Raw genomic sequence first — 26,960 nt, 5'->3', positions numbered from 1 at the left:
ATCCCAAAGCAGTAGGAATGACTGCCCTTATATCTCTATATTCATTCAGAGAAACAGTTCCAACAAGGACACAGAAAGGCAACAAACTGTAACTATCATTCTACAGATAAATGATAAAAAGAAAAGAAAAAAGAAACATATAAACTAATAATATATATATACCAAGAAATAAATATCTACTGTTCTCAATAAACGGTCCTGCATCGCTCTGTCCTCTATGCCCAACTATTCACCTTTTCCCTAAACAAAGCACAACTGTAAGTTTTGGACTGTATTTTCTTGGACGTAGCAACTTTTTGTTCTACTGTTCATGGAATAATGACAAACCAACTATGCTTTTTTCCACCTTTTTTTCTTTTGGGTACACCAAACGAAAGAACAACCAGAATACGTGCTACAAGAACAAAACAGAAAGACCAGGACATACAAAGAAACAAAACTCGAAATATACAAATTTATGCCCCTGAAAAAGAAAGGAAGCTACTTTAAAAAAAAAAAAAAAACTTAGTAGCGACAAAAACTTCTTTGATAGATGAAACTGCAAAATTTCTGATGTTGAATCCATTTTTCATAAATAGTAAGCTCCATGAGTTACAAACTAAGAAAAATTGCTGCATCAATGGCAAATAACTGTTTTATGGCCGATTCTAGTTGTAAAAGTCCAAGGAAACAACATTATAGAACACTCGAGGATGGTAATTTATCCTAGGAAATTCATAATAACCAAATGGAGCACCAAATTGCAGAGAACAAAATCTGCAAAAGCACGCTCTGGCGGCAAATCCTGCAAGTTGAAGGAACATGTAACAAGCGGTAAGAATGAATTATTATCAGGATCACTATGGTGTACACTGATTTGTTTTGCATTTCTTGTGGGTTGCAAAACAGGAAAGGCGAAGGGGAGGGGGGTAAGGACAAAAGAAAAAAAAAAACTGTATGCCTACCTATGGTTCCAGCAAAAGTACGAATTACCAAAGCACACTAAATTTAAATTCATTTACCAAGTTCTACAAAAATTTTATTTCCTCCACCCTTTGAGCAACAATCAAAGCATGTGAAGAAAAATGTAAAGACGGAAGAAATCTTACCTTGAATTCCTTGTTTTCTTTGTTCACTTGGATGCGAAGACAAACTGCATTCAAGGAAACCAATCAGCCTTGGAATCATTTTCTTTAGGGGAAAAAAATTACTCCGATAAAGGGTGTGAAAACTTCCTGCTGCTCAGTGAGGCCTCTTTTAGTAAGACTGAAATGTGTCCATAACTAACGTGAAGAGAGTCAAATTTCTAAACACCTGCTATTTTGCATTTTGCACTGAAACAGTTGTTCTCTATGTTTATTTTTGGACCGCATTGCTCCATTGGCTGAACTTCAGTCTTTGGTATCTCTACTTGTGCTTCTCCGGTTCTCCCCCCTCATCTCCCTCTTCTACCCCCAAACTGTCCTAATTTAAATATGATCCTTATTAACTTGCAAACTCTAAGAACATATTAATTAATTTCTTACACCCCTTACAATAATATGAGTATTTATTATTAGATCCGTATTGTTATGGTTTTTAAAAATTAATTAGCCTAGTTCATTGAGATAATTAACAAATTCTGATATAGATTGATACTGATGCTTCATTTCCCTCACACAGCTGTTCAAGTCATGGGACCTATAGTTTATGAGATTACTTTACAGCAAGACTTCTCTTTCCGTTGAAGACTCGATTTTTAAGCAGGATGTTGGGCTTGGCATTGTTTTTCCAATTGAGAACTTCATACCCAGGTTTTCATGCAATCTTTTCCACAAACCAAGCGAATTATAAGGACCAATTCTAGAATTGTCAAATCAGCATATCTCCACGTGTATTTCTATTACTATCTATTAGCAAATTATACAGATTGAATGTCATGAAGTACAAATGAGCAAAAAAGAGGAGCAGGTCTAAGAAGTATGATGGAAATCTGCCATTAACACTAATTCACCTTATTTAGACTTATTTGGGGGCATGGCAGTTCCAAATGAAGCTAAGTCATGGCTCAGCAGGGAGATCCAACTACCCCCAATAGCAAGAAATTTTTTCCCCTCTTTTTACTTGATCCACTCCTCACAAAAAAAAAAAGAAAAAGAAGTAAATATCCTGCTTACCAGCAAGGACTGCCGTCCCAGTGCAAGAAAGTACACCAGAGAGAAACGCGTTGAATGGGAACGATCCAACAATAGCCATGTAAACTACCTGTTTATCAGCAACTAAACATGTCAGAACTCAGAACTGGACCATGTAAATTTAGAAAAAAGTTAAAATCTTCTTTATCCTATCATTCACTCCTGCATAAAGTATAAAGAGTAAATGAGGAATGAAGAACCATCTCTAATTTGCTAAATTGCTAGTTGAGATTGATCTTCTAGCACTAAAACCTTCCTAAATCAAGATCAGATTTAGAAGCAGACTCTTTCTGTTAGAATTTGAATGTGAAAGAAAAAGGGAAAAAATGAGGTCATATTCCACAAGAGCCATAAAGATAAGAAATAAAGCTATGAATGAAGAGATTGCAGATCAACAATAGACTAGCAAGGAAATCAAAAAGAAAATGTTCTACGGCAACCACAAAATGTAATTAAGAGTATGACCTCTAGTAAGCAACAAATTTTGTTCAGGGACCATACTAAAACCAATCTGAAAATGAGAATGGACGAACTTTAAAGGGAAGAAAACGAAAGAAAGGAAGGAAACACGGAAAAGAGCAAAGAAGACTGTCTACTAATCTAATGTTAAATTTGATCAACTGCTGGGCACGAACAAAGAAAGTATTGTACACACTCCAAAATTTTGAAAAAGGTTCACCAGAAGATGACACAAACGCCAAACCTCAGAAAGAAGAATCAGAACAAAGAAAGTATAGGGACCCAAACAAGTCATGTGTCCTGAATAATTTTAGAAGCGACATAAAACGACAGCAATACACAAGATTATTCAAAACTACTCTGAATTGTACGCAATGGCTTCTCTATTTCATGTATTGATGTTCTCTATAATCATGCAGAAAAATAAACGATCAATTGGAATTCTAATCAAGAAATTAGTTCAGAAAAAAGGCAATGCACACTAACCATTCCTAATCAAATACGTTTCTCAAGCAAAAACGAATCGAAATGACAAAAAACAACAATGCTAAAAATTACTGCTTCACGTTACCAATTCTCTCGGCAACCAAAAAGCGAGCGTTGAATTGGATACAATCATACGGAACTGGCATTGTTCAAACACATGCGTTTCACCGACCTCAGATAAAGTAAAATTTACAATTGATCCAGAAAGTACAAAAGAAATGAAAACAAAATTATTAGGCCAAAATTTGTCAATTTTCTATACATTTCCTCGTCAACCAAACAGATATAGCCCAAAATCAATCATTTGCAACGACTAATTCATTGACCTAAGAGATCTACAAAACAATTCCATACATAAACATATTAAGTCATAGATTACCTGGATCAAAGCAGTGAAGATAGCAAAAACCACATAGAGATCGATGATCTGCAGAAGAATACGATTCGCGTTAAGATCTTAACTTTCATAGAGAGAAATTGCCAGCGAGAGAGAGAGAGAGAGAGAGAGAGGGACTTTGAGATTGGTGGGAGTGGCTGCATAGGCAGAGCGGAGAGATTGGATAAGAGCTTGAGCGTCCTTGCTCGTCGACTTCGCCATCGCAACCCTTCTTCTCGGTGTGCGTCTGTGAGTCTGACCACAAGAGAGATTCAAGTTGGGTGGTAGCAAAACCCTCTTCAGTCTACTTTGGTGAGTCGTTTCACAGGTCGTCGTGTTAGTGTTAGAGGTGATATCGTCATTTACGGGCTCTTATGGGCCTTTTCTTTTTTCCCAATGCGATAAAGGAGAAGGGGTCTGATGGGCCTTGCTTAGTTGCCCAAAGATCGGCCCTAAGAAGTTCTTTCTTTTTTCTTTTTTTTTTTTTTTAATTTTTTAATTTTTTTTTTTTTTATTACAAAAAATTTGTCTCGAGAGTTTTTTGTCGTAAAGAGTGTTGTGACTTGTGAGTCACTCGAAAGTCGAAACAATAGATTATAGAAGGCCATTGCTTGACCCACGCAGATATAGCTTCGCTGCTCTCCGAAATGGCGTCGTTTTTGTCCTTCCCTGCCCTTCCCTCACTTCCCTACTCTCCCACCAGAGCTTCCTTTCGTACCCGCTCCACCTCGCTTTTTCAGAACCGGTCAGTTCGCCCTCACTCACACTCACATATTTTCTAATTTTTTTTTATAAAATAATTTGATTGGATTATGATTTGCTAATTTTCTTGCAGTGATCAAGCTCTATTGCATGTGATTGCCTATATATTTTTTTAACTGTTTTCGTTTGTTTCTTTTTAGTTTTTTGAATATTAGTTTAATTGATGGAAATTTTGAGCTAGAAATTGAATGTAGTAATTTTGAGAATCACAGATTCATAAACAATTATGTTTTCTTTTCTACGAATTTAGAATTGCTTTGAAGCTTTTGAATTTGATGAAATTGTTGATTTTCTATTGATTTCTGAAGTAGTACTAATCATATGGCTAGAGTCATTATTTCCATGAATGAATGAATGCCATTCTCTCACAATTAATCCTAAATTTGAGCTTATTATAGCCAAGAAAAGGTCTGTGATTAGTGAAACTTTAGAAGAAAAAAAATATTTGCTCTTTCTTGGTTCCAATTCAGCACTATTCCTCGGATACCATGTTAAAGTACCAAAAATTTAAATTGATAGAAAATAATGAATTTAATTATCCAATTAATATTTTAACAAAGAAATTGGTCGATCTTCAATTGTTTGGAGGTGGAAAGTTGAGCTAATGAACACATATCATAAATTAATAGGACTTAGTGGAAAGTTGTGTGTTATATCTTGTGCAGGTTTGGTGTGAGATGCAGTTATGCGGAAGCAACTGTAAGGGATGACTATAAACCTGATACAATAGATGTTGTAGCTGATATCAAGACTGAAAGGGTATGTGGGACTTAGCTCAGTCGTTTATTCGGTTGAAATTGATCAGAAAAATACTTGGTTTGTTTTTGGCTACTTATTAGCAGACTTCTCACTAAGGTGCTTTCCTTAATAGATTGTAGTCTTAGGAGGCAGTGGTTTTGTGGGTTCTGCTATATGCAAGGCAGCGGTATCAAAGGGCATAGAGGTCATAAGTCTAAGCAGGTAGAAGGGAAAAATGTCTTTATCCAATTTGGTTTCTATGATTTTGCTTTGCTTTGCTTTCTTTCCTCTTTCTGTTTAACTGTTCTCATCATCTGGAATTGTAAGACACTCTAATCAAAGAAATTTTTGGCTTTGGTTGACCTCTTTTGCCCTAGTTTGCATTCTTGGTATTTTAAAGTTTTCACAATTTTACAGGTCGGGCCGTCCTACTTACCCAAATTCATGGGTAGATCAGGTAAATTGGATAGCAGGTACATGAAATTCTTTATGCCCCCTTGAATGGGTTGTAATGTTGCAACTTAAACCAGTTTTTGATGCAATAAATCAACTATCACTTTAGGAATTTATATCAGTACTTGTACAAGAGTTTTTTTTTTTTTTTTTCTGCCCTTGCGAATAGATTCATCTACTAAGAAGCAAATGGTAGTTATGGATTTCAAGATAACAGTGAAAAATGAATTAATGATTCAAAATAATACCAATTTATTCATGTCTCTGATAATGAGAAATTTGATGCCAAAAAAAGTTTTGATATATATGGCCTTTATTTGTGGGTTCTATGAGTCAATAATTTTTTGAAATGCTTACTGTGTTTTAAATGAACTTTTTCTTTCAAGTAATGAGAGAAGGGAATTTTAACAATTGTGTATATCAATGCAACACACACGTGCGCGCACACACATATATATGTATGTATTGTTTGTGTATATATATAGCCAAACATATGTTATTACTTGCTTGAATTTGTTGTGCAAATTTCCCTATTCCTTCTTTCATACACTTTTGTTGCAGGTTTTTTTTTCCCTAGTTAATCATTTTAAGATTACAACATTAAAGAATTTATTACAGAATTAGAATCATGTTCCTCTGACCTTAGTCTTACTCTCCGCAATTGTATACTTATTTTTCCACAGATGCGGATTGTTAAAATAATCTTCATGATATGCAGGAGATGTTTTCTATGTAAACTGGGATGAAGTACTGGTTGGGGCTACTGCAGTGGTTTCAACCCTTGGAGGTTTTGGTAGTGAGGAACAGATGCAAAGGATTAATGGCGAGGCTAATGTTGTGTCTGTGAATGCTGCAAAGGATTATGGTAAGGAAATGTCTATCTGGCTAAGAACTGTTAATTCTTTTGGCTGTGAATGCTGCAAAGGATTAGTGGGTGTTGTTTCCATTATTTATATCAATTTACATGATATCTGGCTCAGAACTGTTAAATAACAGGACCCCAAAACAGGACAGGTTGGAGTTGGATAGCAGATTTATATTAAGAGTTTTCTGGTCTTTGATGTCTAGGCAATCGCTTGGAGCATAATAGATTACAGAAGTAGTGGAAATCTACTGCCGCTAATTGTTTAATGGAAGAAAGTTTAATTTATACCCTCACTATAATTTCTCTGATATTTCTCAATAAAAAGGAAGCATCTTGTTATTTGACAGGATCATGATTGGGGTGATATCAACTCTTATGTTTTCTCCATTTTTCCTGGCAGGTATTCCCAAGTTTGTCTTAATCTCAGTGCATGATTACAATTTACCATCATTTTTACTTTCATCTGGATACTTCACTGGAAAGAGGAAAGCAGAGTCTGAGGTCCTTTCCAAATATCCCAACTCCGGTAATCTATAACATGCCTTTCACTTTTTCCCAAAACATTTAAAAAATATCCATCATTTGTAGCAGTTTATATTTGGCTTGTTAGGGTTTTTGGTGCAGAAGCAAGGAGAGTAAGTACCAAACTAGAAACTTGTTAGGTGAATCTTTCTGATTGATTGGCAGGCACAATCATCTTTGATCCGTCCCTTTAGTATGACCAACAACTCTCAAATTAATAGGATCAACATGTTCAGTCAGAAGGTTGAGTTTGCTAGATGTTGCTAATCAACAAAGTTGCCTATTGATTTATTTAGTTTGACAGTGTCAACTAATGGTAATAGTTCAAAAGTTTCTTAAGATGGAGATCAGATACGTATTTACCAAACCCAGCCCCCTCCTTTTCCTCTCAACCTCTCCAAAAATAATTAAAAAAATTCCATTCTCACTGTTTCACATTATTCTTGTATGTTAACTTCAGGTGTTGTGTTAAGACCGGGCTTCATATATGGGAAAAGGAGGGTGGATGGTTACGAGATTCCTCTGGATTTGATAGGGGAACCATTGGAGAGAATTCTGCGTGCTGCTGAAAGCTTTACCAAGCCTTTGAGTTCTCTTCCAGCATCTGATCTGCTCTTGGCTCCACCTGTTAGTGTTGATGATGTTGCACTTGCAGTTATCAATGCAATCTCAGATGATGACTTCTTTGGCATTTTCACAATCGACCAAATCAAGGAAGCTGCAGAAAAAGTGAGGGTGTGATATAGCTTTTCTAACGTAGAGTCAAAGGTGGTATAATACAGGCAGGATTTTGAGTATGATGTTACTCCTGGTTTAGCTACCCCATGCATGGGAATGATATACATGGAAGTGTTGTGTAAAGACCCCATATTTCTTATACAAACTGTCTTTAACATTTTAATATGAATGTACAATTTTGGATTAAAAAAAAAAATTGCACAAAGAAGCCTCCCTCGTAGTGAAGGGTGGCCGGACAACCACTCCTATGGTTGGCCAACCACTCCCTTAAGGAGCTAAGGGAGTGGTCGGTCACCCCTATAGAACTCTTGGAAGTGGTCACAACCACCCTCATCTCCGATCTAGTGCAAAATAACTTGCACTAGATTTGGTGCAGACTAGATCAGTCTATTATAAACTAGAGCAAGTGCTCATGACCTCCCTCTCGTGTGGAAGAGGACTTGTGCAATTTTTTTTTTTTATTGGCTGATATGGCAGTGCCATGTCGCATTGTCATGTACATCTTTGTACCACAACTCCTAATACACTTGTGGTCTGTTTTCGCTGAAGATTAACTTGCCAAAGTGTTCACCAAATCACATGTACTATAGATTTGTATGTTAATTAATTTATATTTGACCGGCCTGTTTAACTATAAATTGGCCGCACAATGTACTACTTATACTCAAAATTAAAAATTATTCTTTTTATAATATATGTTTATCTCACTTTTATACAATTGAGATAATGTGGTAGTGTTCATGAACGTTTTAATTTTTTTTTCCTTTTTCAATAAAAATTGATGTAATAATAATTTAAAAATTGTATGAATACTCAATTTTGTTTATGGGTTTTTAAAGCAATGAAATATCAAAAGGAGGAAAAAAAAAAAAAACCCAAAGATTTTTAAAAAGCAGTTGACGAAGTCCTATCCGTGACACTGGTCCATATATCATGGAAGCCGTGGGCAGTAGGCACTACTAGGCACGGAATTCCCGCCTATTTTCCAGCATTTTCCTTTCGGAACTTTCTCAAATGAAAAAAAAAAATAATAATAATGAAGAAAAGAAAATCACGATTAATCATCAATCACCTCCACCTCCACGACGTCCTTGTCCTCTGTGTTGACCTTTAATCAAACGCCGGTTACCCTGTACATGTCAAATTAATTTAAAGAAGCATCACCATTCTTCTTCTTCGTCTAAAGCTTCATCAATTGCTGGATCCATTAATTTGGTGGGGTTGCTGGTAGTTAAGAAAACCCCATCAAAATAGAAGGAAGAAGAACGATACACAAGTAAAGTAGATCTCAGATCTTTCAAATCCTCATCCCTTCAGGTACGCGGATATATATTATATATATATATATATATATATATATACACAAAAGTGCAAAGTTAAGAGTTGCTGTTTGGTGATTCCATGCAGAGAGGAAAAAAGTGTGGGTCTATGTCGTTTTTCCAGTCTTATTATAGATCTGGATATTCTAACAAAAACAAAAGTGATATAACAATCTAGACGTTTTCGCTGTTGACATGAGCAACCAGAAACGGGTTGAGTTAGACGATGATCAAATCGCCGAGCTGCGTGAAATCTTCCGTTCCTTTGATCGGAACAATGACGGGAGCCTCACGCAGCTCGAACTAGGATCGCTCTTACGATCACTTGGTTTGAAACCAAGCCCGGAGCAGCTCGAGACGTTGACCCAAAAGGCCGATAAGAACAGCAACGGTTTGGTCGAGTTTTCGGAGTTCGTGGCGCTTGTGGCGCCGGAGCTTCTTCCGGCGAAGTCTCCTTATACGGAGGAGCAGCTAAGGCAGCTGTTTGGGATATTTGATAGAGATGGAAATGGGTTTATCACGGCGGCCGAGTTGGCGCACTCTATGGCGAAGTTGGGGCACGCGCTTACGGCGGACGAGCTGACGGGGATGATAAAGGAGGCGGATACGGACGGAGATGGAAGAATTAATTTTCACGAATTCTCTCAGGCGATAACCTCCGCTGCATTTGATAATTCATGGGCTTGAATTAATGAAACACTGGGATTTGTTTTTGGTATGCCTTTAATTTCTTTGATCTCTTATATATGTATATTTATGATCATTTTGTGTTCACTTTGGAGTCTTTCTATTCAAATTTCAAACAAAGATCCAGTTGTGAAAATCAATGAGGATCTTGAAAAAATCAATGTTGTAGTAATCAAATAGAGATATTATTTTAAGATATCGATCATGTAGGAGACTATATATGAAGGAGCTTTGCATGTCTATTTGAATTCAAATAATTTTATTTCTAATTTTTGGGGTGTTTCGATCATAGGCATAGTTGTATCTTGGCAAGATCCTGCTTGCATGTGCTTTGTTCCAAATTTTCATTTGTGTTACTGCTGATGCTTTCTATTTCTTAAAAAATAAAAATAAAATCTTGGGACATGAACTTAGGCAGTACTATATAAGTTAGGAGTAATTTTAAAAGTTTTTCTTGTGTCTCTCTTGAATTCCTCCAAGAATGATGTGGCTATTAAAATTACCATTTGATCAAAATCTAATAATGATCATTCACAAGTTCAATGGTGAATTTAATAGCCACATCATTCTTAGAGAAACACAAAAGAAACTTGTAGTATTATTCATAAATTAGTACTATAGTTAACGATTTTGTTGGTACAGTTTACCGCACATCGATGAGCGCCTACAAAATAGACAACTTGAGTAAAGACACTTGCCGGGTGTGTTGGCGTGAAATGCTTTGGATGCTTAAGTCTATAAAATGGCCTAAGGAGAAAGACCAAAAGAGAGTTTTTAGAGAAAGAGGGTAATGCAAAACAATGAGTAAATTGTCTTACCTGCTACAGTTTGCATAACGTACCTCCCTACCACGTGGCACCCTTTCATTGGGACTACTAAATATCCCGCTAAGGCCTCGTGGTGCTATCCTCTAGCGTTCATAGGATGTATAGCCACGAGGGAGCAACAAATATTTCTTTTCAGGCAGTTGTCACCTTTGTCCTCTAGCACCGTTATGGTGATGCCACAGGAGCAGAGATTTGAACCTTGTTTGTTAAACAACAAAGCCTTTTTCACGGTACTGTTGACATTAAAAAAAAATTTAAAAAAATAATAATGATTAGTATAAAAAAGTAAAAATTTTTGTTTTGTAATAATTTTTTTTTATTTAAATAGTAATAAAAAGTAAATAATGTGATATAAAAAGAAAATGATGTGATATAAATAGTTTGAATGTTTTGATTATTTTTTTGAAAAAATGAGATGAATAGTGTGGTGGTGTTTCAATGACAAGCAAGCTTGGGTGACTCTCTGTGCATTAGTGGCCCTAGGCCTCATTGCTTCTAGGATTTGTCTCTTCGGCTGACAGGCCTTAATCCAATGAGCCTTGGATCCGGGGGTCGACCAGATTCTATACTGAGATCTGTGCTAGGCTAAGTATATGTATGTCAAGCTCATTCATATGCCATATCAATCATTCTAAGAGCTCGTGTTTCATTCATTGTTTGTAAAACAGCAGTTAGCAGCATTTCAAAAATCTAAAGATTGCAATTTTAGAACTCTTACCTCTGCATAAGTTAGAATGTTAGATTGTTTTTTTTTTTTTTTTAATGATTTTCAAAGATCAAAATTACTATCGTCAAGCACAGTTCACTGTGAAACAAATTCTGCAGCAAATTTATTCAGTACTTCGTTTCTTGCAGGTTAGATAAATTTCCATGCCAGCAGATTGGCGAACAATTCCAACATCCCCACATAGCTACAATTTTGTGATTATGCAGGGGGTGATTAGTTTCTTTCATGAACCATATTCTGCCTAACAATCTTCAATCTCCCCCATTTCTTGGAAAAAGAAAAATCTTAGATATGTAAGCCTTTTGTTTTGATTAGTTGATTAGTTTCATAGCCTTTGGTTTTTGACATATTACCCGTTTTCCAATATCCGTGTCGGAATTTCTTCTTTTTGTTGAATCGAACATACTGGATAAGTGATAATTAGGACTGAGGTGATCAAATGGTCTTACTATGTATATAAAACACAATGGTCGGAACATTTATCTAGTGATAATTGATTACATGAATGTCAATGTATCTTCTTTTTAAAAAATTGTCTTTGAAGAACAATGGTTGGAACATTTAGGGTTCATTTGGAATTACGATTTCAAAATGCATAATTTGAAAATGTGATTTTTAAAAACTCAATTAGGTATTTGATAGAATTGTAGTTTGACCTTTAAAATAATGTATTTTTTTTTTTTAAAGTGTATTGCATTCAATTTGAAAACAAATATTTTCATGTTTTCAAATTACAATTTTTTTAAGAAACGCATTCCCAAAACGAGTATCCAAATGCAAATCTAGTGCCATTCTTGGGTACCCTAAGTCCCTAATTACATGAAGTTATCATCAAAGTCCAAGTAATCTCATTCTTCTTTGGTATTTTCTCAAACATCTTATATGCTAAAATTTAAATCCTGTCACAAACATATTAATCAATTCACACCCATTGTTTAAACATTCTACATTCAAAGCTTTGAAGATAGAGCTGCTCGATTAACTCGTTTTCTTCAATGTTTAAAACAAAAAATTGTGACCAATAGTATGTCTAAATGACAAGGATGGTCCAATCTGATATGCCAAATTTACAAAACAGGGGATGACTAATGGAGAACGAAGAATAGCACCATACCTTCTCAAGCTGAAAGTGAATTCATTAGTTGAATGAGAAAATAGAGTTCAAACAAAAGAAATGATGTAATAAGGCAAGTTATCATAAATCAAAGGAACTGATTTCATTTATCTCACATAAATATCAAACATCTTTGTGCTATTAAATATATATGAGAACATAATTGCCCCATATTAATTAATTTGCATTTAAAACAGAGTTGATTGACTTGATTCTTCAGATTGAATTGATGACCAAGTTTGATTTGAATCCTCTTCAGCATCCCTTATGTGGCTCTCTATTGATGATAAGAAAGGTTTGGAAGGCATTTGTAAGCTTTCATCTTCTCCTTCAAGCATTATTACGACTTTGTTCATTGAAGGGCGATCACTAGGCTTTATTTGTATACACCATAACACAACCATAATCATCTTCTTAACTATTTTCTTTTCCTCCTCTGCAACATCTTCCATTTTTATGTCATTTCCGTCATGTTATTGGTCATAAACCCAAGAGGGGAAGTAAAATTGGCTTGAATGGTCTGCAAATGTACTAAAATTCTTTCTTCTACCCGTCATTTCCATCAATAACATTCCGAAACTATAAACATCAGCTTTGTATGAGATGCCTCCAATGTTTTTGTAGAACAACTCAGGAGCCATGTATCCTAATGTCCCTCTTGCAGCAGTCAAAGAGACAATACTATCATCTATTGGATACAACTTTGCCAAGCCAAAGTCAGAAACCTTGGGAGCAAAATTCTCATCAAGAAGAATGTTGTGAGGCTTGATGTCAAAGTGTAAAATCTGCATGGTACATCCTTGATGTAGATATTCAATTCCACGAGCCACTCCTAGAGCTATATTATACATTTTGTCATAGCTTAGGAAGGTACTTACTTCTGGGGAAAATATGTATTTATTCAGGGAGCCATTAGGCATGAACTCATATACTAGAGCTCGCTTTGATCCTTCAACACAAAAACCAATGAGTTGCACTATATTAACATGATGAATCCTTCCAATAGTTGCAACTTCATTGGTAAACTCTTGTCCATTAGCTTTGGACTTACCCAACATCTTTATAGCTACAAGTCGGCCACTTCGAAGTGTTCCTTTAAATACAGTGCCATAACCTCCTTCGTCTAATTTGTCCTTGAAATTTTTGGTCATCTTCTTAATTTCCAAGTAAGAGTACCTTATTGGCACGAGGTTATTGTGGCTTTGCAAAAATTCTTCAACAACATCATACATTGATAAATGTCTTCTACGCCATTTATATATCAAAAATGCAATCACACAGGGAGTCCACAATACTTTTGTTGCGAAGTATAGTCCTATGAAAGAATATTGTCAAAATAAATTATAAGAAAACAAACATGTAGATGGCCTACTGTCAGCATTTTACATATTACAGCTCAACCCACTACCGTTCTAAATCCTAGTAATTAAGCACACTATTTGTTTTCTTTTTTCATGTGAATAATATTTTCATCTTGCCTGCATTTCAAAATATTTCATGCTTCACAGTCGAATGAATTATCTACTAATAAAAAAGGTAAAAAATAAAAAGAAGATCAAATGAGAGATATAAGGTTCTTACCGCCATAGGTTATCATGATTATCAGTAGTTTCAGCAAAGGATGCAAAGGATCTGCAAAAAAATATGAAGAATATAAATTACTTAATTAATGAAGAAAGCGACTTAAATAATATGAAAAGTTTAAGGTTTAATAAAATTCCACAAACAACTTTCCCTTGGCCATGCTTAAGAATAAATATAGATAACTTTATAAAAGTCTCGACTTTACGTGTTTGGGATTTAAATTGGGTTGAGCTCGATTCCATTCCTTCCCAATGTGTGATTGAGATGAATAATTTGCCAATTGAGGCTTGACAATGAGGTTTTAGTTAGGTTATAATAGAATTTGTTTTTTTGAGAGAAGGTTATATAGTAGAATTGATGAGCAGCAAAGTATAAAAGACGTCTGACCAGTTGTTATCCAGGAAATAATGGGGGCAAGGAAAGGAAAAGTTTAAATCAAGAGAGAAAGCTAATTTCTTAAGAAATTTGATATTTTTTCCTTTCATTTTCCTCATTGTTTCTGATACCTAAACAAAGCCTAAAAGTTTGAGATCAACCATTGCCTAAGCACATGGTCACTCCTCTGTTTGTCTCATCATCTGCCACAACTCATTCTTCTACACTGCGTCACTCTATATTATCTTTCAAACAATTTTCTGAGATAGAAACCTTACCAATGGATGCCTCTTATTCTGGGTAAATCCCCCATAATTTTTCTTCTGCGTTGGCAAAGAAGAATAACATCAGCATTTGAAAACTTGGAATAAAAAATCTGCATTTTTATTTTAGTTGGAAATATAGTTACAATGTATAACTAATTATCTTTTTCTTGTAAATGCCATTAATATTCATCTTGTTTGCACATTGAAACTATTTTCACGCTTCACAATTTAAGAAATGATCTGCTAAATGAAAACAAAAGAGAGATACAGTATCTTACTGATGATCCGCGGTAACAGTATGTTGCTAAGAACTTCAATAACTATAAAAAAAAAAAAAAAGATAAATTTTATTATGTAATTGAAAAGGTAAATTAAATAATTTCAAATATCTCTAGGCTGCATAAACAACTTTTGTCTTGGGCCATGCTTATCAAGAAATATAATCTACCCATTTTATATGGGCTATTATTCTTCTTCCCAATATAAAATTTGGGTGTTACATTAATTACTCCTCTACTTGTGTCATCATCAAGCATAACTCATCCAGTTCTATGTCATTGAGCCATTTTGTATTATCCTTCAAACAACTTTTTGAGATAGAAAACTCACATTTTCTAAATATCTGGAATAGTTTATATCAAACTGTATTAAACTAATCTATTTATTAGTTAGTTTTACAGTTTTAGATAAACAGCTGGTTAGTTAATATTCATGCACGTGTGCATCACAGCAGTTAGGTTAGTTGCTGATTTGTTAGCTTAATCATCTTGTATATAAACAGGTCAATGTAATCACAATTCATTCATTGAATAAGAGAATTAGTTTTTCTCCTTGTTTTCATTGTTTTCTTGTTATGGTATCAGAGCAGTGAGAGTTCCTGCCTTCCTCTGTTTTTTTTTTTTTTTTTAATTCCGCCATTAAACTTCCTTGAAAGCTTTTCCTCTGTTTTTCATTTTTTTCTTCTTCTTTTCTCTCAAACAATCTCCTGCAATGGGCGATGATATTTTGGTTTCTGCACCATCTGCAGCCCCTCATGAGACTTCTGTAGAAAGTCCATATTTTCTTCACCATGCAGACAGTCCTGGAACTGTTCTTGTTTCTCAACAATTGAATGGTGACAACTTTGTCACATGGAAACGATCAATGGATATGGCGCTGGTGGCCAAGAACAAGTTTGGTTTTGTGGATGGAAGTCTTCCCAAACCATCTGTAGGTGATCCTAACCTACATTCTTGGGTGCGTTGCAACAATATGGTTTTGTCATGGTTACTAAATTCTGTTTCCCGAGAGATTGCAAACAGTGTCCTGTTTCTCAACACTGCATTTGCTGTTTGGAGTGATCTGACTGAGAGATTTAACCACAGCAATGGACCACGAGTATTTGAATTGAAGAGATCATTATCCTCTCTCTAGCAAGGTACAAATTCTGTAAGTACATATTTTACTCAGCTTAAGAGTTTGTGGGATGAACTCTCTAGCTTTCGTCCTCCTTCTACTTGTACTTGTGGTGGTTTGAAAATTCTTCTTGATTTTCATTCTCAAGAATATATTTTTCAGTTTCTCATGGGATTAAACGATTCTTTTTCCAATGTTCGAGGTCAAATCCTTCTGATTGATCCTCTTCCATCCATTAATAAAATTTTTGCTATGGTTCTTCAAGAAGAAAGACAACGTTTGGTTGCCTTCTCTCGTACCACTCCTTTGTATTCTGAGCCTACTGCTTTGATTTCCAAAGCCATTCCTAAACCTCCATCTCGTTTCTCTAAGCCATATAACCGCAGGGAACGCCTCACTTGTACTCATTGTGGTTTCTCTGGCCACACAATTGACAAGTGTTACAAGTTACATGGTTATCCACCGGGTTACAAACCAAGAAGCCAAATTCATTACTCAGCTAGCTCTGCTAATCAAGTTTAAGAAACATCTCATGCAGAACCTATACTGCATATTACTCCAGATCAGTGTCGTCAGTTGCTTGATCTAATCAAACCACAAGAAAATCAGAATCATGATGTGAGTTATGCCAATCATGTAGGTTCTGCTTCATCTACTCAAGATCATTTGTTTTCAAACATGGCAGGTAATATTTCATCTTCATATTGTAGTTCTTTGAACCAACAATATTCTGTTTTTTCACCTGTGTATTCACAAATGCATGTTCAAACTTCTGTTTGGATTATAGACACAGGGGCTACAGATCATATGGTTAGTTCCATATCATTTTTCACTTCTATTACTGCAAAAGTGTCTAGAAATGTTAAGTTGCCTAATGGTCAGTTTGTTGAAGTCACTCACATAGGGACTGTCAAAATTTCTGACTCTTTCATTCTCACTAATGTCTTGTGTGTTCCATCTTTTTCATTCAACCTCATTTCTGTTAGTAAACTTCTTCACAATGTTCATTGCTGCATTATTTTTCTTTCTGGACATTGTTTCATACAGAACTTACTCACTTGGAGGACGATTGGCTTGGGTAAAGAGAAGAGTGGCTTGTTTCATCTATTGCTGCCTACATCAAGGAGACATTCACCTGCTGCCCAGACTTTCATTCCACCTAGAGCTAATGTTTCTGCTTTAAGTCCTTTTAAAAATTCAATTGCTGATGTTTGGCATTTTAGGTTAGGTCACATTTCCAATTCCAGAATCAAATTTTTACATGATTCTATCCCTGCCATACCATGTAATTCTCCTACCATTTGTACTGTTTGTCCCTTAGCTAAGCAACGTAGGCTTTCATTTCCTATTAGTACCTCAAGTTCATGTTCTGTTTTTGAATTGGTCCATTGTGATTTGTGGGGACCTTTTGCTGTTTCATCAATAAATGAAAGTCACTATTTTCTTACCTTAGTTGATGATTTTTTCAGATATACATGGGTTTACTTACTTCATTCTAAATCTCAAACTAGCAATATCATTCAAATCTTTTACAACTTAGTTCTTACTCAATTCAAGGTCAAAATCAAAACAATTCGATCTGACAATGGCACTGAGTTTTCCATGCATGATTTCTTTAACTCTCATGGAATAATCCACCAACTTAGCTGTGTTGAAACTCCACAACAAAATGCTGTTGTGGAACGTAAACATTAGCATTTGCTGAATGTGTCTCGAGCATTGCGTTTTCAAGCTCATTTACCTCTTAAATTTTGGGGTGATTGTGTTTTAACAGCCACTCACATTATCAACAGAATTCCTACTCCAAATCTTTCTAATAAGTCTCCTTATGAGCTTCTGTTTTCCAAAGTTCCATCATATGATCATCTTAGGGTGTTTGGTTGTTTGTGTTTTGTTTCTACCTTACATCGAAATAGAAATAAATTTGATGCTAGGGCAAAGCCTTGTGTTTTTATTGGATATCCTAATGGCATTAAGGGATATAAACTTTATGATCTTACTTCCAAAACTCAGGTTGTATCTCGAGATGTTCATTTTCATGAGTCTGTTTTTCCTTTTGCTTATCTTCATCACTTCAATTCTGATGGTTCCTTTGTGATTCCACATTCCTTGTCTGATATTCCAACTCCCACTAGTTCAATTCCTGTTTCTGCAGCAGAAAGTCTATCTAGAACTTCTATTTCTCCTGTTTCATCTTCTGCAATTGATCCTTTACCTGATTCCATTGTTTCTTTACCTGAGTCATCCAGTGTTTCAGTTCCTACCTCTATTCCTTCCAGAAAGTCTACTCGGCAGAAATGTAAACCTGGATATTTGCAGCAGTATCATTGTAACTTAGCTACTCAATCTTTCAATTCAATTGATCCTAAGAGTGATATTTCTGTTCCAGGTATTCCTTTTCCACTCAATTCTTTCCTTGATTACAATATGCTTTCTGATTCTTACAAACACTTTAGTTTGGCTGTCTCATCCCAAATTGAACCTCAGTTTTTTCATCAAGCTGCATCTTCTCCTCAATGGCGTGAGGCCATGGCAACTAAAATCAATGCCCTTGAAGCAAATGATACTTGGGAAATTACTGATCTGCCTCCTGATAAGCACCCTATAGGCTGCAAGTGGGTTTATAAAATCAAATATCGAGCCAATGGGGAAGTTGAGAGGTATAAAGCTCGTTTGGTTGCAAAAGGGTATACACAAAGAGAAGGTCTTGATTATAGTGATACATTTTCACCAGTTGCCAAATTAACCACAGTGAGATGTCTTCTAGCTTTAGCAGCAATTCAGAATTGGCATCTTCATCAATTGGATGTCAATAATGCATTTCTGCATGGCTCCCTTGATGAGGAGATTTTTATGAAGTTACCTCCTGGTTTTGGTTTGAAAGATTCATCTAAAGTTTGCAAGCTTAAGAAATCACTTTATGGTCTTAAACAAGCCTCAAGACAATGGTTTTCTAAATTCTCTTATACTCTTATACAGCATGGTTTTACTCAATCCATGTCTGATTACTCCCTTTTTACTCAAGTAAAGAAAACCTCTTTTATTATTCTACTTGTATATGTAGACGATATTGTCATAGCAAGTAATGACAATCTAGCTATAGAAGAGCTTACACAATTTCTCAATTCTGCTTTTAGTTTAAAAGACCTTGGAGAATTGAAGTTTTTCTTAGGGCTTGAAATTGCAAGTGCAAAGGGCATTTCCTTATCACAAAGGAAATATGCCTTAGAAGTTTTAGATGATTGTGGAATGCTTGCATGCAAACCCTCTTCTGTTCCTATGGAAGCTAATTTCAAGTTGTCAAGAGAACAAGGTGAATTGATTTTTGATCCAACCACTTACAGAAGACTTGTGGGAAAGCTGGTTTATCTTACAATTACAAGGCCAGATTTATCATATTCTGTGCAACTATTAAGTCAGTTCATGGATTCTCCTCGTCAGCCTCATCTTGATGCTGCACACAAGGTCCTTAGGTACATTAAATCTTCTCCTGGACAGGGCATTTTCTTCTCAGCTTCTTCAGAATTACATTTGAAGGCATTTTGTGATTCTGATTGGGCCGGATGTCCTGATAGTCGCAGATCAGTCATAGGGTTTTGTATTTTTCTAGGAGATTCTCTAATCTCTTGGAAATCCAAGAAGCAACATACGGTCTCAAGACGCTCTGCTGAAGCAGAGTATCGATCCATGGCTGCTGTCACTTGTGAGCTTACTTGGTTACATGCTTTATTGAAAGATTTGCAGCTTCAACTTCATCAACCAGCTTTGGTTTTTTGTGATAGTCAAGCTGCTATTCATATTGCTGCCAATCCTGTCTTCCATGAACGCACCAAGCACATCGAAATTGATTGTCACATTGTGAGAGAGAAAATTGCTACTGGTTTGATTCGCACACTGCATGTTCAGTCCAAGCATCAGCTGGCTGACTTACTCACCAAGCCTCTCTCTCGCACAGATTTTCATTCTATGTTGTCCAAGTTGAATGTCATCAATATTTTCCATCCTGTTGAACATTCCACTTGAGGGGGCGTATCAAACTGTATTAAACTAATCTATTTATTAGTTAGTTTTACAGTTTTAGATAAACAGCTGGTTAGTTAATATTCATGCACGTGTGCATCACAGCAGTTAGGTTAGTTGCTGATTTGTTAGCTTAATCATCTTGTATATAAACAGGTCAATGTAATCACAATTCATTCATTGAATAAGAGAATTAGTTTTTCTCTTTGTTTTCATTGTTTTCTTGTTAGTTTATTCGATGAATCTGCTCCACAGAGAAAGAATAACATCAACATTAGCAAACTTGGAAAAAAAGAAAAAAAAAAGAAAAACCAATGTAAAAATGGTCTAAAATATAGTGCAAAGATTAACTGAAAAGTGTGTTTTTTTCTTCTTCTTTCTTTCTCTCATTCTGTACGCACCATGTGTTGGACTTGGAGGGTAGCACTGAACAGGGAAATTCACGTTATCGAGGTAGCAAAAGTCATCTCCTGTGAAGTTATCACACAAAACTTGCACCCATGAAAGCTTAAAACCGTAGGCCACTTGATCGTAGACCTCTGTACACGTACTTGGGTAAAATACTGTTGGAAACATTTGCTCTATTTGGCACGAGTCCCCCAAACCCTTTAGAGATTGGGAATATAAAACATGGACATATCGATAGCTCTTGGAATGGAATAGAGAAGAGTTGGAAGAATTCAATCCATTACCAAAGTGTTGAAATAATAAATATGGGGGAATAAACGGAAGTAATAGAGAATGAACACAAAGAACTTACGGGTAGTTCGATGTTAAACACCTACATGTTTAAAAATAACACGACAAAATTTTTTTCTTACACGAAAATTCAGACATGTTAAATCTACTATGTCAGACATTGGGGAAGCTGACTTTCCTTGGGTTCTTACAGTCATCATTACTATCTGAGAAGCATTCCAAGAGAAGTTCATCCAAAATTTACCGGAGAAAGCCTAGATAGTATATCTCCGAGAAGCATTCCAGAGCAGCTTAGAAATGGAAATCTCATACTTCTTGTTGTTGTTTGTGGCTCTCATCATAGACCTTGGAGAATGCCAAAATAATGGGTGTGCTGAATTACGGTCTGGAAGCCATGGCCCAGCCATCCGATTTCCCTTCCGAGTTAACAGTCAGCCAGAGCACTGTGGGTATCCTGGGTTTAATCTCTCTTGCACCGATACAAATGATACAGTGGTTGAGCTGCCGATTTCAGTCAAGCTTTTTGTCAAACAGATTGACTACAAATCTCAGGTAATTCAATTATAAGATCCAGATCATTGCTTTCCAAGGCAGCTTCGAAGACTCAATTTATCTTCCTCGCCTTTCCAATTCAAAGTAGATTCCCTTTCTTACAGCCTTTCAGACTTAGTCTTCTTCAATTGTTCCCAAAGAGAAGTAAAATTGGAGTTTATCCGTTGTCTTAGTAGCCAAAACCACCAGATTTATGCCTTCGATACAGATGATGACCTCATGAACTACCCCCTATCATCTTATACAAAGATGTATTCTCTTCAATCACTTCCAAATACTACAATTCTCGGTGACGATGAGAAAATTCTTGAATTGAAGTGGTCCAGACCAGTATGCGGACACTGTGCAGCAAAAGGCAAGAAATGCAGATTGAAGAATAATAGCACTGAATCAGAAACCGAATGCTTCCTTGAAGGTATTGTCTTCTGTCCAATTTCTTCACAGTTTTCAAGCCGACATGCATTGATTGCTTTCAGATTTATTGATTCAACCTTCAAACTTTCAAGCCGACATAATTTATTGATTCAACCTCTTTAAACTTCCAGATTTATTTTGAACCAATTATGTTTTGTGTTTTAATTTATTGACTCGATCAACACAATTTCTTTTTAGATTGTTTTGTGTTTTTGATTGATTTATGTTTTCCTTCATCCAACTGATTTATGTAGAATTGTACAAAGATTAGCATATATTTATTTGAAAAGATTAAGATAATAAAAAGAGATAAATTTAATTAATTATTTAATCCTTTATTAATAGGTGAGTTTCAATATGTGATATGTTTTAATTAAAATGAGGGTGAATTATCTCTACTTTAATACTAAGTTAAATTAAAACTTACCTAAAAAATTTAATCTGATAAAAAGAGATAAATTTAATTATTTAATTTGACATTAAATCAAAAAAATCAAAGCGCAACTGGTTTAGCCCTCTTGGAAGCCTACAACTTGAACTCAAGGGGTTTGAATTCAGTATAACTTAGCTATCATCAAGAAGATTTTAGGTGAAAATATTTATTTTTTGGAAATGTAGAATGAGAAGCTAATTATGTTAAAATCTTTTTAACAGGTGCATTATCAAAGTTAGCGATCACTGGTGAGTTGCCTTGGCCATTCAAAATTCTTCTTATTGAGGAGATGGAAACTATTGACTCACACATGTTTATTATGCAGGTGTCGCATTAGGTTCATTTCTATTACTACTTGTTATCTTTGCTCTCTATCGTTTTTATACTTATGATAAAGTAGAGAAAGAACATCAAGCGAAGATCGAGAAGTTTTTAGAAGACTACAGAAATTTCAAACCCGCAAGATACTCGTATGTCGACATTAAAAGGATTACAAATCAATTTTCTGAGAAGTTAGGCGAAGGAGCATATGGAACAGTATTTAAAGGAAAGCTTTCCCTTGAAATTCATGTTGCAGTGAAGATCCTCAATACTTCCAAGGGAAATGGGGAAGAATTCATAAAAGAAGTTGGAACAATGGGTACAATCCATCATGTTAATGTGGTTCGCTTGGTTGGCTTCTGTGCTGATGGATTTAGACGAGCTCTAGTTTATGAGTTCTTACCAAATGATTCACTAGAGAAGTTCATAACTTCAACGGCTGCCAAGAACCGTATTCTTAATTTAGATAAGCTGCAAGATATTGCTCTTGGCGTAGCGAAAGGAATTGAATATCTTCACCAAGGATGTGACCAACGAATTCTCCATTTTGATATCAAACCTCACAATGTTTTGCTAGACCAGAACTTCAATCCAAAAATTTCTGATTTTGGTCTTGCCAAGTTGTGTTCAAAGGATCAAAGTGCAGTGTCCATGACTACAGCCAGGGGGACTATGGGTTACATTGCACCCGAAGTGTTCTCTAGAAATTTTGGGAATGTGTCTTCTAAAGCAGATGTTTATAGTTTTGGAATATTGTTACTTGAAATAGTCGGGGGGAAGAAAAATGTTGACGTTACAGTTGAAAACACTAGCCAAGTTTACTTTCCAGAATGGATCTACAATATCCTGGAACAAAAAGAAGACATACGAATCTTTGTTGAGGATGATGGAGATGAGAAAATCGCAAACAAACTTGCAATTGTTGGACTCTGGTGCATCCAATGGCACCCAATGGATCGCCCTTCCATAAAAGATGTGGTTCAAATGTTGGAAGGAGAAGGAGATAAATTAATTATGCCTCCTAATCCCTTTGCCTCTGTTGGCACTGCAAAAAATAATGCAAATATACCTACAAAACGTCAAAACAAGGAGTTGGAGGTCATCCCAGAATCAGAATAATTGTATGTAAACTTAGTGTATGTAATAATAATATAGGTTGCAATGAATTTGTACTCTTAAAACCTTAATCTTCTCATTGTAACAACTTCAAGTTTTTTCTTGTATCATACCTTAAAACATTTAAAATTAGATGTTGAAAAGCTAGAAAACTATAATCAATAGTAAACCTAAATAAAGATTAATTCACTGGAGGCCTAGGGTCAAACCACATAATCACGTTAAGAATTTCTACAACTCTTTACGTTTGTTTTGAGTCCTTAAAATGTTTACAAATTTTGAAATTGCAAATTTGATCATCTTCGAATAGAGTAATTTTATTCATCACCCTATTATAGAGAAGTGCATGAGCGGTTTCGGTTAACGATTATTATCTCTAACTGCAACTGTTATCGCCTTAAGCGGTTATCAAAATTTAATAACTGTATGACCTTAAGTAGTTAATATTTTTGAAATAACCACCGATGAATAGTTATTGAAACCCATGCATCGCATAATGGCTTTTTAGGTTTGGGCTTATTTTGGTGTTTTGGACACACATTGGGGCTCTTTTTAGAGCATTTTTCTTAAATGGTATTAAACACCAAAACAAACCTTTGTTGTGTGCTAAGAGAGCTACTGTTGAAAGCTTTTGTTGCTTTATCTCTCTTGGAGTTTTGTTTCAAACCTCAAACCTTTATCATATCTTTCAATCGTTTAAGTGTACTAGTGGGTTGGTAAGGAACTCATGTATAGAATTGGTCAGGGACGAGCTGGAGCTGCTAAGGACTAGCTGCCAACAATGATAACTAATTAGGAAACAAAATTCATCAGAAAAAAACAAGCCTTCTCTTATTATGAATAACAAATCATCTCTGATCTCGAGTAACTGCAAGTTCTTAGATAAAGAGGCTAAAAAGAATATACAAAATCCAGGAAAATTAAAAGGAAAAAAGAAAATCAAAATCTTCATTTGGCAATGAACCATAAAAATGTTGTAGCCGTCAATTTCTCATTACATTGTGTCCTTTAATCACCAACTCAGAACCATCTCTTCCATTGTTGAATTTCAAAAGTCTTCCTTCTTTCTACTGAGAAACATCAAAAGGGCTTTCACTATTAGTCTTGTAGCATCCTTTGTATTATCTGCTTTGTCATATGATGTTTCCAGAAGAGCTCGTGTTTGATTCATTGTTTGTAAAAAAACAGTCTTAACTACATTTGAAAATCTAAAGTTCGCAATTTTAGTATTCTACTTAAAAGGTTGGATTTTCTATATGATTCTTCAGAGATCAAAGTTACTATCGTCAAGCACAGTTCATTGTGAAACAAATTCTGCAAATGTATTCAGTACTTTGTTCTTGCAGGTTAGACAAATTTCCACGCCAACAGGATTGATGAGCAATTCCAACGTGCCCACAGAGCTACAATTTTTTGATCATGTAGGGGCCGATTAGTTTCATTCATGAACCATATTCTACTTGACAAATGTGGCATGCACACACAAATCCTTGTTGACATTCTGTGTTAGTTTGTCATAGTGTGCAGGTGAGTCATGAAGCCTGTATTTTCTTCAATCTTCTCATTTCTTTGTAAAATAATTTTTTTAAAAAGATTCTTAGATATCCGATTGAGCACTTTCCTTGAATCATCAACAAATTTATTCGCCACACGCGCAAGCATTAATTAAAGCCAACCCCACAAGAGTAACCCAAGAATGCAATTGTTGCCCAAGGGAGAACAATTCTAACTCCACCCAAGCTGATAAAAATGCACTTAGAGTGAACCAATTAAGATGGTACCTAACCACTCAAAATTGTATCCAAATGCAAATCTATTGCCTTTCTTGGGTACTCCAATTGCATGAACTAAGTTATCATCAACGTCCAAGTAACCTCATTCTTCTCCTGTGTTTTCTCAAGCATGTTATATGCTAAAATTTAAATATTGTCACAAGCATATTAATCAATGCACACCCAACACATACATCAGATCCAAAGCCCAAAGCTTTCTTGGGTGACTTTAAACATTTAACCATTGTTTAAACACTCTATACTTCCAAAGCTTTGAAAACGCAGTTGCTCGATTAGCTTGTTCTCTTCAACGTTTAAAACAAAAACTTATGAATAGTGCTATGCCAATTTTACAAAGCAGGGGATGAGAAGAATAGCACCATACCTTCTCAAACTAAAACTGAATTCATTGGTTAAATATGAGAAAATAGACTTTAAACAAAAGAAATGATGTAATAAGGCAAGATATCATAAATCAAAGGAACTGATCTTATTTACTACACATAAACATCAAGCATCTTTGTGCTATCAAATATAGATGAGAACACTAAATGCCCCTATTTAATGGGAATGTAATTGAGGAGACTCATATCACTTAATTTGCATTTAAAACTGAGTTGTTTGACTTGATTCTTCTGATTGAATTGATGAGCAAGTTTGATTTGAATCCTCTCCAGCATCCCTCATGGGGCTCTCTATTGATGATAAGAAAGGCTTGGAAGGCATTTGTAAGCTTTCAACTTCTTCTTCAAGCATTTCTATGACCCTATTCATTGAAGGGCGATTACTAGGCTTCATTTGTATACACCATAAGGCGACCATGGTCATCTTCTTAACTATTTTCTTTTCCTCTTCGGTAACATCTTCCATTTCTATGTCCTTTCCATCGTGCAATTGTTCATACACCCAAGTAGGGAAATAAATTTGGCTTGAATGGTCTGCAAGTGCATTTAAGTTCCTTCTTCTACCCGCCATTTCCATCAATAACATTCCAAAACTATAAACATCAGCTTTGTATGAAATGCCTCCAATGTTTTTGTAGAACAACTCAGGAGCCATGTATCCTAACGTCCCTCTTGCAGCAGTCAAAGAGACAATGCTATCATCTACTGAATATAGCTTTGCCAAGCCAAAGTCAGACACCTTCGGATCCAAATTCTCATCAAGAAGAATGTTGTGAGGCTTGATGTCAAAGTGCAAAATCTGCATGGCACATCCTTGATGTAGATATTCAATTCCACGAGCCACTCCTAGAGCTATATCATACATTTTGTCATAGCTTAGGAGGGTATTTACTTCTGAGGAAAATATGTATTTATTTAAAGAGCCATTAGGCATGAACTCATATACTAGAGCTCGCTTTGATCTTTCAACACAAAAACCAATGAGTTGAACTATATTAACATGGTGAATCCTTCCAATGGTTGCAACTTCATTGATAAAATCTTGTCCATTAGCTTTGGAGTTACACAACATCTTTATAGCTACGAGTTGACCACTTCGAAGTGTTCCTTTAAATACACTGCCATAGCCTCCTTCGCCTAATTTGTCCTTGAAACTTTTGGTCATCTTTCTAATTTCAAAGTAAGAATACCTTATTGGCATGAGGTTATTGTGGCTTTGCAAGAATTCTTCAACAACATCGTACATGGATAAATGCCTTCTACGCCATTTATATATCAAAAATGCAATCACGCAGGGCGTCAACAATACTGTCAATACAGCTTTTGCTCCAAGGTATAGTCCTATGAAAGAACATCGTCAAAATAAATTATAAGAAAACAAAC

At 35.5% G+C, this 26,960-nt stretch overlaps 4 protein-coding genes and 2 pseudogenes across 6 annotated transcripts; 3 read left to right on the top strand and 3 right to left on the bottom strand.

Annotated features, from left to right (window-relative positions):
* Nucleotides 1-533: 533 nt before the first annotated feature.
* On the bottom strand, nt 534-3,816 carry LOC132176467 (dolichyl-diphosphooligosaccharide--protein glycosyltransferase subunit DAD1). Its single transcript, XM_059588688.1, has 5 exons — nt 3,613-3,816; nt 3,478-3,525; nt 2,136-2,223; nt 1,089-1,132; nt 534-784 (listed from the first exon to the last, which is right to left on the bottom strand). The coding sequence occupies exons 1-5, from the start codon at nt 3,694-3,696 to the stop codon at nt 701-703; spliced, it is 348 nt and encodes a 115-aa protein (XP_059444671.1). The 5' UTR covers nt 3,697-3,816; the 3' UTR covers nt 534-700.
* Nucleotides 3,817-4,046: 230 nt separating this feature from the next.
* LOC132176599 (uncharacterized protein At1g32220, chloroplastic) lies at nt 4,047-7,721 on the top strand. The gene is made up of 7 exons (XM_059588855.1): nt 4,047-4,219; nt 4,902-4,995; nt 5,108-5,196; nt 5,392-5,447; nt 6,146-6,292; nt 6,693-6,818; nt 7,275-7,721. The coding sequence occupies exons 1-7, from the start codon at nt 4,122-4,124 to the stop codon at nt 7,553-7,555; spliced, it is 891 nt and encodes a 296-aa protein (XP_059444838.1). The 5' UTR covers nt 4,047-4,121; the 3' UTR covers nt 7,556-7,721.
* A 944-nt stretch (nt 7,722-8,665) lies between these two features.
* Nucleotides 8,666-24,762, top strand: LOC132174667 (probable calcium-binding protein CML11). 3 transcript variants are annotated; one of them, XM_059586307.1, is made up of 3 exons: nt 8,666-8,869; nt 8,960-9,586; nt 24,748-24,762. In XM_059586307.1, the coding sequence occupies exon 2, from the start codon at nt 9,067-9,069 to the stop codon at nt 9,556-9,558; it is 492 nt and encodes a 163-aa protein (XP_059442290.1). In that variant the 5' UTR covers nt 8,666-8,869; nt 8,960-9,066; the 3' UTR covers nt 9,559-9,586; nt 24,748-24,762. The 3 variants fall into 3 exon arrangements, with proteins under 3 accessions (XP_059442290.1, XP_059442289.1, XP_059442288.1); XM_059586306.1 differs by lacking the exon at nt 24,748-24,762 and adding an exon at nt 11,241-11,573; XM_059586305.1 differs by lacking the exon at nt 24,748-24,762 and having other exon boundaries at nt 8,667-8,869; nt 8,960-9,779.
* Nucleotides 12,415-13,473, bottom strand: LOC132174107 (rust resistance kinase Lr10-like; annotated as a pseudogene).
* LOC132174665 (rust resistance kinase Lr10-like) lies at nt 20,614-23,404 on the top strand (annotated as a pseudogene).
* An 884-nt stretch (nt 24,763-25,646) lies between the features above and the next one.
* On the bottom strand, nt 25,647-26,910 carry LOC132174666 (rust resistance kinase Lr10-like). Its single transcript, XM_059586304.1, has one exon. It carries the CDS (start codon nt 26,821-26,823, stop codon nt 25,780-25,782), a length of 1,044 nt encoding a protein of 347 aa, XP_059442287.1. The 5' UTR covers nt 26,824-26,910; the 3' UTR covers nt 25,647-25,779.
* Nucleotides 26,911-26,960: the final 50 nt, after the last annotated feature.

Source organism: Corylus avellana, chromosome ca3 (genome assembly GCF_901000735.1).
Source record: "Corylus avellana chromosome ca3, CavTom2PMs-1.0".
NCBI classification, from domain to species: domain Eukaryota; kingdom Viridiplantae; phylum Streptophyta; class Magnoliopsida; order Fagales; family Betulaceae; genus Corylus; species Corylus avellana.
This window is presented reverse-complemented; position numbering and strand designations above follow the sequence as displayed.

What these genes read in the sequence shown, in the direction of transcription:
- LOC132176467 (XM_059588688.1), bottom strand. Translation starts at nt 3,696, where the DNA reads ATGGCGAAGTCGACGAGCAAGGACGCTCAAGCTCTTATCCAATCTCTC. An exon ending in TCTTCACTGCTTTGATCCAG is followed by an intron (nt 2,224 to 3,477) that starts GTAATCTATGAC and finishes GCTGATAAACAG; the next exon opens with GTAGTTTACATGGCTATTGT. An exon ending in AAGAAAACAAGGAATTCAAG is followed by an intron (nt 785 to 1,088) that starts GTAAGATTTCTT and finishes TTCAACTTGCAG; the next exon opens with GATTTGCCGCCAGAGCGTGC.
- LOC132174666 (XM_059586304.1), bottom strand. Translation starts at nt 26,823, where the DNA reads ATGTACGATGTTGTTGAAGAATTCTTGCAAAGCCACAATAACCTCATG.
- LOC132174667 (XM_059586307.1), top strand. Translation starts at nt 9,067, where the DNA reads ATGAGCAACCAGAAACGGGTTGAGTTAGACGATGATCAAATCGCCGAG.
- LOC132176599 (XM_059588855.1), top strand. Translation starts at nt 4,122, where the DNA reads ATGGCGTCGTTTTTGTCCTTCCCTGCCCTTCCCTCACTTCCCTACTCT. An exon ending in CTGATATCAAGACTGAAAGG is followed by an intron (nt 4,996 to 5,107) that starts GTATGTGGGACT and finishes TTTCCTTAATAG; the next exon opens with ATTGTAGTCTTAGGAGGCAG. An exon ending in TTCCAAATATCCCAACTCCG is followed by an intron (nt 6,819 to 7,274) that starts GTAATCTATAAC and finishes TGTTAACTTCAG; the next exon opens with GTGTTGTGTTAAGACCGGGC.